The 10000-nt window shown below is 41.0% G+C and overlaps 2 protein-coding genes across 2 annotated transcripts in view; one reads left to right on the forward strand and one right to left on the reverse strand.

Moving 5' to 3' along the window:
• gtpbp2b (GTP binding protein 2b) overlaps positions 1-7944 on the reverse strand; it is a gene marked incomplete at its 5' end in the record, with an annotated part of 13156 nt that extends 5212 nt beyond the window's left edge. The window contains 5 exons of the mRNA XM_083932779.1: positions 1-139; positions 1299-1410; positions 1523-1707; positions 6175-6201; positions 7750-7944. The exon at positions 1-139 is cut by the window's left edge and continues 59 nt beyond it. Coding sequence (XP_083788905.1) covers positions 1-139; positions 1299-1410; positions 1523-1707; positions 6175-6201; positions 7750-7944 — 658 coding nt within the window. The remainder of the gene's footprint in view (positions 140-1298; positions 1411-1522; positions 1708-6174; positions 6202-7749) is intronic.
• An 861-nt stretch (positions 7945-8805) lies between these two features.
• ero1b (endoplasmic reticulum oxidoreductase 1 beta) overlaps positions 8806-10000 on the forward strand; it is a 21735-nt gene continuing 20540 nt past the window's right edge. The window contains exon 1 of the mRNA XM_083933104.1: positions 8806-9307. Within this exon, the coding sequence (XP_083789230.1) occupies positions 9086-9307 (222 nt within the window). The 5' untranslated portion in view covers positions 8806-9085. The remainder of the gene's footprint in view (positions 9308-10000) is intronic.

Consider the following 10000-nt stretch of genomic DNA (forward strand, 5'->3'; position numbering starts at 1 on the left):
GGATCTCGTGCAGATGCCTGAAGAGGTTGAGCCGCGCTCGGCCTCGCCCGTTGTCCAGCTCGCCCTGCGTCAGGACCCCCAGCAGGGTCGACTTCCCCGAGTCCACGTTCCCCAGAACGGCCACCCGCAGGTCCAGGAACTGTCCAAAACAACACGAGGGAGGAGAGGAGTCAGCGTCTCTGGGGGGAGGGACGGGACTCTGTCCTGACTGTCAAACCTGTTGTTTAGTCCGGATCAGACGGATCAAGACAACCACGTTGAGACTTTGTAGAGGAAACCCCGTAGGACCCTGACCCAGACCTCCCAGAGACCTGCAAGAAGCCTTGGCTGAGACCCTGTTAGAGACCCTGCTAAAGACCCTGCTAGAGACCCTGCTAGAGACCCTGCTAAAGACCCTGCTAAAGACCCTGCTAAAGACCCTGTTAGAGACCCTGTTAGAGACCCTGCTAAAGACCCTGTTAGAGACCCTGCTAGAGACCCTGCTAGAGACCTTTAGAGACCCTGCTAGAGACCCTGCTAGAGACCCTGCTAGAGACCCTGTTAGAGACCCTGCTAGAGACCCTGCTAGAGACCCTGCTAGAGACCCTGTTAGAGACCCTGCTAGAGACCCTGTTAGAGACCCTGCTAGAGACCCTGCTAGAGACCCTGATAGAGACCCTGTTAGAGACCCTGTTAGAGACCCTGCTAGAGACCCTGCTAGAGACCCTGTTAGAGACCTTTAGAGACCCTGTTAGAGACCCTGTTAGAGACCCTGCTAGAGACCTTTAGAGACCCTGCTAGAGACCCTGTTAGAGACCCTGCTAGAGACCCTGTTAGAGACCCTGCTAGAGACCCTGCTAGAGACCCTGTTAGAGACCCTGCTAGAGACCCTGTTAGAGACCCTGCTAGAGACCCTGTTAGAGACCCTGCTAGAGACCCTGCTAGAGACCCTGTTAGAGACCCTGCTAGAGACCCTGCTAGAGACCCTGTTAGAGACCCTGCTAGAGACCCTGCTAGAGACCCTGTTAGAGACCCTGCTAGAGACCCTGCTAGAGACCTTTAGAGACCCTGCTAGAGACCCTGCTAGAGACCCTGTTAGAGACCCTGCTAGAGACCCTGTTAGAGACCTTTAGAGACCCTGCTAGAGACCCTGTTAGAGACCCTGCTGGAGACCCTGCTAGAGACCCTGTTAGAGACCCTGATAGAGACCCTGTTAGCCTCCTGGTATCTGGGCAGCCAGAGCTTCTTCAGGACCACATTCTTCCCTCAAACTAAACTGTTTATGGAGGAAAACCCGGACCTGCAGGACCGAGTCTCACCTGCTGATCATCGGGAACCTTCCGGACCAGGACTTCTGCGATTTTGCGAGTGTTTCTGTCCGAGTCGTAGTCGACCTCCCTCTCCCGGAGGAGCGTGATGTCGGCACCGACTCTGATGAGACACGAGTAAAAACGCTGCTGGAGAAACTCAGGAGCTCATGAAACACCGTTAAATGACGTTTGCACCGACATCAGTGACACGACTGTTAAATCAGGGGGCCTACTTCTCTGCCATCCTCTTCAGGGTCCTGAGCGAGGCCTTCATGTCCGCCTCGCTCAGGCCGACCAGCAGGCCGTTGTCCTCCACTCCGATCTGGTACACGGCCTCGCCGCGGCCCTCCTGCAGGCGCCACTTCAGCTGCGTGGCCAGGTGCTCAAAGCGGTACTGAGTGGGATTAACCAGCTTCAGCTGCAGCAGAGAAAGAGGAACTCAAGATCCTGAGTCTGCGTTAGTGGTCTCAACTTAACCGTCTGCTTTAGTGGTCTGAACTTAACCGTCTCCTTTAGTGTCTAAACTTAACCGTCTCCTTTAGTGACTAAACTTAACCGTCTCCTTTAGAGACTAAACTTAACCGTCTCCTTTAGTTGTCTACACTTAACCGTCTCCTTTAGTCGTCTACACTTAACCGTCTCCTTTAGAGACTAAACTTAACCGTCTCCTTTAGAGACTAAACTTAACCGTCTCCTTTAGTTGTCTACACTTAACCGTCTCCTTTAGAGACTAAACTTAACCGTCTCCTTTAGTGACTAAACTTAACCGTCTCCTTTAGTGACTAAACTTAACCGTCTCCTTTAGTTGTCTACACTTAACCGTCTCCTTTAGTCGTCTACACTTAACCGTCTCCTTTAGAGACTAAACTTAACCGTCTCCTTTAGAGACTAAACTTAACCGTCTCCTTTAGTCGTCTACACTTAACCGTCTCCTTTAGAGACTAAACTTAACCGTCTCCTTTAGAGACTAAATTTAACCGTCTCCTTTAGTGTCTAAACTTAACCGTCTCCTTTAGAGACTAAACTTAACCGTCTCCTTTAGAGACTAAACTTAACCGTCTCCTTTAGTCGTCTACACTTAACCGTCTCCTTTAGAGACTAAACTTAACCGTCTCCTTTAGAGACTAAACTTAACCGTCTCCTTTAGAGACTAAATTTAACCGTCTCCTTTAGTGACTAAACTTAACCGTCTCCTTTAGAGACTAAACTTAACCGTCTCCTTTAGAGACTAAACTTAACCGTCTCCTTTAGTCGTCTACACTTAACCGTCTCCTTTAGAGACTAAACTTAACCGTCTCCTTTAGAGACTAAACTTAACCGTCTCCTTTAGAGACTAAACTTAACCGTCTCCTTTAGAGACTAAACTTAACCGTCTCCTTTAGAGACTAAACTTAACCGTCTTCTTTAGTCGTCTACACTTAACCGTCTCCATTAGAGACTAAACTTAACCGTCTCCTTTAGAGACTAAATTTAACCGTCTCCTTTAGTGGTCTAAATTTAACCGTCTCCTTTAGAGACTAAACTTAACCGTCTCCTTTAGAGACTATATTTAACCGTCTCCTTTAGTGACTAAACTTAACCGTCTTCTTTAGTCGTCTACACTTAACCGTCTCCATTAGAGACTAAACTTAACCGTCTCCTTTAGAGACTAAATTTAACCGTCTCCTTTAGTGGTCTAAACTTAACCGTCTCCTTTAGAGACTAAACTTAACGGTCTCCTTTAGAGACTAAACTTAACCGTCTCCTTTAGTCGTCTACACTTAACCGTCTCCTTTAGAGACTAAACTTAACCGTCTCCTTTAGAGACTAAACTTAACCGTCTCCTTTAGAGACTAAACTTAACCGTCTCCTTTAGAGACTAAACTTAACCGTCTCCTTTAGTGACTAAACTTAACCGTCTCCTTTAGTGACTAAACTTAACGGTCTCCTTTAGTGACTAAACTTAACCGTCTCCTTTAGTGACTAAACTTAACCGTCTCCTTTAGTGACTAAACTTAACCGTCTCCTTTAGTGACTAAACTTAACCGTCTCCTTTAGTGACTAAACTTAACCGTCTCCTTTAGAGACTAAACTTAACCGTCTCCTTTAGAGACTAAACTTAACCGTCTCCTTTAGAGACTAAACTTAACCGTCTCCTTTAGAGACTAAACTTAACCGTCTCCTTTAGTGACTAAACTTAACCGTCTCCTTTAGTGACTAAACTTAACGGTCTCCTTTAGTGACTAAACTTAACCGTCTCCTTTAGTGACTAAACTTAACGGTCTCCTTTAGTGACTAAACTTAACCGTCTCCTTTAGTGACTAAACTTAACCGTCTCCTTTAGTGACTAAACTTAACGGTCTCCTTTAGTGACTAAACTTAACCGTCTCCTTTAGTGACTAAACTTAACCGTCTCCTTTAGTGACTAAACTTAACCGTCTCCTTTAGAGACTAAACTTAACCGTCTCCTTTAGTGACTAAACTCAACCGTCTCCTTTAGAGACTAAACTTAACCGTCTCCTTTAGTGACTAAACTTAACCGTCTCCTTTAGTGTCTAAACTTAACCGTCTCCTTTAGTGACTAAACTTAACCGTCTCCTTTAGTGACTAAACTTAACCGTCTCCTTTAGAGACTAAACTTAACCGTCTCCTTTAGTGACTAAACTTAACCGTCTCCTTTAGTGTCTAAACTTAACCGTCTCCTTTAGTGACTAAACTTAACCGTCTCCTTTAGTGACTAAACTTAACCGTCTCCTTTAGAGACTAAACTTAACCGTCTCCTTTAGTGACTAAACTTAACCGTCTCCTTTAGTGACTAAACTTAACCGTCTCCTTTAGAGACTAAACTTAACCGTCTCCTTTAGAGACTAAACTTAACCGTCTCCTTTAGAGACTAAACTTAACCGTCTCCTTTAGAGACTAAACTTAACCGTCTCCTTTAGTGACTAAACTTAACCGTCTCCTTTAGTGACTAAACTTAACGGTCTCCTTTAGTGACTAAACTTAACCGTCTCCTTTAGTGACTAAACTTAACCGTCTCCTTTAGTGACTAAACTTAACGGTCTCCTTTAGTGACTAAACTTAACCGTCTCCTTTAGTGACTAAACTTAACCGTCTCCTTTAGTGACTAAACTTAACCGTCTCCTTTAGAGACTAAACTTAACCGTCTCCTTTAGTGACTAAACTCAACCGTCTCCTTTAGAGACTAAACTTAACCGTCTCCTTTAGTGACTAAACTTAACCGTCTCCTTTAGTGACTAAACTTAACCGTCTCCTTTAGTGACTAAACTTAACCGTCTCCTTTAGTGACTAAACTTAACGGTCTCCTTTAGTGACTAAACTTAACCGTCTCCTTTAGTGACTAAACTTAACCGTCTCCTTTAGTGTCTAAACTTAACCGTCTCCTTTAGAGACTAAACTTAACCGTCTCCTTTAGTGACTAAACTTAACCGTCTCCTTTAGTGACTAAACTTAACCGTCTCCTTTAGAGACTAAACTTAACCGTCTCCTTTAGTGACTAAACTTAACCGTCTCCTTTAGTGACTAAACTTAACCGTCTCCTTTAGTGACTAAACTTAACCGTCTCCTTTAGTGACTAAACTTAACCGTCTCCTTTAGAGACTAAACTTAACCGTCACCTTTAGAGACTAAACTTAACCGTCTCCTTTAGAGACTAAACTTAACCGTCACCTTTAGAGACTAAACTTAACCGTCACCTTTAGTGACTAAACTTAACCGTCTCCTTTAGTGACTAAACTTAACCGTCTCCTTTAGAGACTAAACTTAACCGTCTCCTTTAGAGACTAAACTTAACCGTCTCCTTTAGTGACTAAACTTAACCGTCTCCTTTAGAGACTAAACTTAACCGTCACCTTTAGAGACTAAACTTAACCGTCTCCTTTAGAGACTAAACTTAACCGTCACCTTTAGAGACTAAACTTAACCGTCACCTTTAGTGACTAAACTTAACCGTCTCCTTTAGTGACTAAACTTAACCGTCTCCTTTAGTGTCTAAACTTAACCGTCTCCTTTAGAGACTAAACTTAACCGTCTCCTTTAGAGACTAAACTTAACCGTCTCCTTTAGTGACTAAACTTAACCGTCTCCTTTAGAGACTAAACTTAACCGTCTCCTTTAGTGACTAAACTCAACCGTCTCCTTTAGAGACTAAACTTAACCGTCTCCTTTAGTGACTAAACTTAACCGTCTCCTTTAGTGACTAAACTTAACCGTCTCCTTTAGTGACTAAACTTAACCGTCTCCTTTAGAGACTAAACTTAACCGTCACCTTTAGAGACTAAACTTAACCGTCTCCTTTAGAGACTAAACTTAACCGTCACCTTTAGAGACTAAACTTAACCGTCACCTTTAGTGACTAAACTTAACCGTCTCCTTTAGTGACTAAACTTAACCGTCTCCTTTAGAGACTAAACTTAACCGTCTCCTTTAGAGACTAAACTTAACCGTCTCCTTTAGTGACTAAACTTAACCGTCTCCTTTAGAGACTAAACTTAACCGTCACCTTTAGAGACTAAACTTAACCGTCTCCTTTAGAGACTAAACTTAACCGTCACCTTTAGAGACTAAACTTAACCGTCACCTTTAGTGACTAAACTTAACCGTCTCCTTTAGTGACTAAACTTAACCGTCTCCTTTAGTGTCTAAACTTAACCGTCTCCTTTAGAGACTAAACTTAACCGTCTCCTTTAGAGACTAAACTTAACCGTCTCCTTTAGTGACTAAACTTAACCGTCTCCTTTAGTGTCTAAACTTAACCGTCTCCTTTAGAGACTAAACTTAACCGTCTCCTTTAGAGACTAAACTTAACCGTCTCCTTTAGTGACTATACTTAACGGTCTGCTTTAGTGGTCTGAACTTCTCAGAAGAGCAAATGAACATAATTTACCTTGTACTCGATGTTTCCTTCTTCAGCCTGAAAATACAGAAGAAGAAGAAGAAGAAGAAGAAGAAGAAGAAGAAGAAGAAGAAGAAGAAGAAGAAGAAGAAGAAGAAGAAGAAGAAGAAGAAGAAGAAGAATTTATAGTTTCAGTTGATTTAAATATATTTATGACATTTGTTTCTTTAACTTTTAATTGACAAAAGTATTTTAAATATTCAGTTTTGTGGTTAAAGTTCAGTCACAGTCACAGTTTGAGTCGCAGCTGTAGAACGACTTTAATGATCCCGGACTGGGAAATGATTTGTAACAGAACATAAAATATAATTAAATATATACACAGTGTTTATGTACAGTGCACAGTGTGCTATAAACTATAACAATAATAACATACAAAACAAAAACAAAAAACAGTAGAGAGAGCAGAGTTCTCTGTCAGGCAGAGCTGAGAGAGTTATTTATATATATATATATTTATTATTATTATTATTATAAACAGTGAACTGTAAACACTGCTGCTTTATATTTAAACATGTGCCGAATTAATAACTGGTATTTATAGTTTTAGAAAATGTATTTAATTGACTCATATCATCTTTAAAACCTTTCTTATAGTCAAAAGTGTTTTAAATTGTCAGTGTTGTGATTGAAGTTAGGTCACAGTTTCAGTCAGCTGTAGCTTTAAAGTGTTAGATATTAAAGTAAACACTGCTTCTTTATATTTAAACATATGCCGAATTAATAACTAATATTCATTTTTACAGAAAACATATTACATTTACTCATATGACCTTTAACTCCTTACTAACAGACAAAAGTGTTTTAAATTGACAGTTTCGTGGGTGCAGTCCGGTGTGACGTTAATCTGCAGGTTAAAAGTGTTAAAGTTCTGAAAGTTAAAGCTAAAAATATTAAAGTAAACAACACTTCTTTATATTTAAACATATGCCGAATTAATAACTAGTATTTATAGTTTCAGAAAATGTATTCAGTTGATTTATTTAATATGTATTTATTAACCTAATGGTGAAAAGTATTTTAAATCGTCGGTTCTGTGGGCGGAGTCCGGTGTGACGTTAATCTCCAGGTTAAAACTGTTAAAGTTCCGAAAGTTAAAGCTAAAAATATTAAAGTAAACACTGTATATTTATATTTAAACATATGCCGAATTAATAACTAGTATTTATAGTTTCAGAAAATGTATTCAGTTGATTTATATGACCTTTAATTCTTAACATTAAAGTGAAAAGTATTTTAAAATGTCGGTTCTTTGGGTGCAGTCCGGTGTGACGTTGATCTCCAGGTTAAAAGTGTTAAAAGTTCTGAAAGTTAAAGCTAAACATATTAAAGTAAAAACTGTTTATTTATATTTAAACATAAGCCGAATTAATAACTAGTATTTATAGTTTCAGAAAATGTATTCAGTTGATTGATATGACCTTTACTTCTTAACTAAACAGTCAAAAGCATTTTAAATCGTCGGTTTCGTGGGTGCAGTTCGGTGTGACGTTTAGCTCCAGACTAGCTGCCCGGTGCAGCGGGTCCCGTTAATCCCGGGATAAAGCGCGGTCGGTGGGTCCGTACCTCCGGTGGGAAATACGGGGGCGGTGTTTTGTTGTTCCTGGTCCTCTTGTTCCGTCTCTTCCGGCCCCGTTTTCCTCTCCTCGTTCGCGGCTTTTTCGACGTTTTCTTCCCGTTGTTGCCGGAGCCGCAGCCCGGTGCGTGTCTGCCGCTGTGGCCGGGCGACACTGCACCACTCTGGGCCAAATAATCCACCATCGCCGCTGCGCTCTGGAGGATCACCGGGGGATCACCGGGGGATCACCGGGGGAAGCACCGGGGGGAAGACCGGGGGAACACCGGGATCTGACGGTTGGTATAATAATGTTATGATGATAATTATATTAATAATAAAGTGTCCAGGACCCACGGCCTCTCTGGAGGAAGATGCTCCCTCTCCTCAGCATCATCGCCCTCACCTTCAAAATAAAGCTTCCAGGTTACGAATTTCAAAATAAGACAAACCACAGGAAAATAAAAATAAAGAGAAACTTTCTAAAATAAAGAGAAACTTTATTAAATAAAGAGAAATTTTCTGAAATAAAGAGAAACTTTCTAAAATAAAGAGAAAATTTCACAAAGATGCAAAATGACTAAAAATAGATGCAAAACCAGCACAAAAAGATGCAAAATGACTAAAAATAGATGCAAAACCAGCACAAAAAGATGCAAAATGACTAAAAATAGATGCAAAACCACCACAAAAAGATGCAGAACCAGCACAAAAAGATGCAAAATGACTAAAAATAGATGAAAACCAGCACAAAAAGATGCAAAATGACTAAAAATAGATGAAAACCAGCACAAAAAGATGCAAAATGACTAAAAATAGATGCAAAACCAGCACAAAAAGATGCAAAATGACTAAAAATAGATGCAAAACCAGCACAAAAAGATGCAAAATTACTAAAAATAGATGAAAACCACAACAGAAAGGCTCTTTGAGACTCTTTTAATTGAATTCTTTGTAAATAAAACTGGTGCTGATGATTTTTAACACACATAGTCTCAGGTGTTTTATTTTGAAAAGCATGAGCGGAAGTAACACGTGTGTTTTATTTTGGTAACTTGACGGCACAGAGGGGCAAAGCTGCTGCACAGGAACTTCTCCAGTTATGTTCCATGTTGTTGACGCGGTCACCCCGCTTCTGTCACGGCCGTCACAGGTGTAAGTGTCCGTGTGAGGCGCTCCAGACCCCGGGCAGCTCCGCTCAGCGACCCGCTGGTCCTCACGGCCGCTGTTAGCCTGCGGAAGCTAACTGCGGCTAACCCGGAGCTGGTATCGACCCGCAGAGGAAGCAGCAGACTGTTGTTGTTGTTTGTTTTCGGTTGCTTTTGTTAGTTGTTGACTCCGGGAGTGATGTGGAGAGTAACGCTGCCGGCGTTAGCGGTTTTACTGTCGGCCTGGTTCTGCGGGAACTTTGTTCCGGGCTGGTTTCAACAGAACATCAGCGCAGAACCCAGAACGCAGCTCAGCGAGGAGCCGAGCGGAGCCGAACACAGCCCGAGCGGAGCCGAACCCGGCCGGAGGGACCCGAGCGCAGCCGAAGACAGCGCGCGGGACCAGAGCTGTTTCTGCCATGTAAGTGAAACTCACGATTTTAGCGACGTTTAAGCTTTAAACGTGGCAATTACGTCACGACTACAGCGACCAATCAGAGGATCTTCTAGCACGTTCTTTAACTTATTTAATAATGACGTCACCAATGTGTTGTTCATAGCATACATTTTTATTTTTCTACGTTTAATTTGTTCAATTAAAAAAAAACTTCTAGCATGTTCTTCCGCTGTCCCTTTAATTTGACGTCACCGCGCTCGCGCGTATGTGAAAGTCACATTATTTAATTTTTTTAAATTCTTTTTATCTTTATATTTATGATTGAAACTAAGCACAGACACCGTGAGCAAATAAATGTGAATTAGTTTTAAATTTAATTTAAAAATAAAATAAACCACATTACGTCACTGCAACGTTGTGTTCATTTGAATTATTTCGCATTTTTGTTGCCGTAACTATCCTTTTTTAATATATGTAAAATAAATAAATGAAATTGGAGCAACAACGACTTCAAATAAAAATAATTTTAATAATTTTAATATTTAAAATGCTCAGTGGGATTTTTGGATATTTTTAAAAATGTGATTTATAAAAATGTTTAAAAAAAAACACTGAATAAAAATAAGTTTAAATATTATGTGATAGGATTTTTAGACAAACCGCTGTTAAAAAGTGATTTATAGGAATATATAAAAAAACAAGAAATACAAATAATTG

This window comes from Echiichthys vipera (assembly GCF_963691815.1).
Source record: "Echiichthys vipera genome assembly, chromosome: 2".
Classification (NCBI taxonomy): domain Eukaryota; kingdom Metazoa; phylum Chordata; class Actinopteri; order Perciformes; family Trachinidae; genus Echiichthys; species Echiichthys vipera.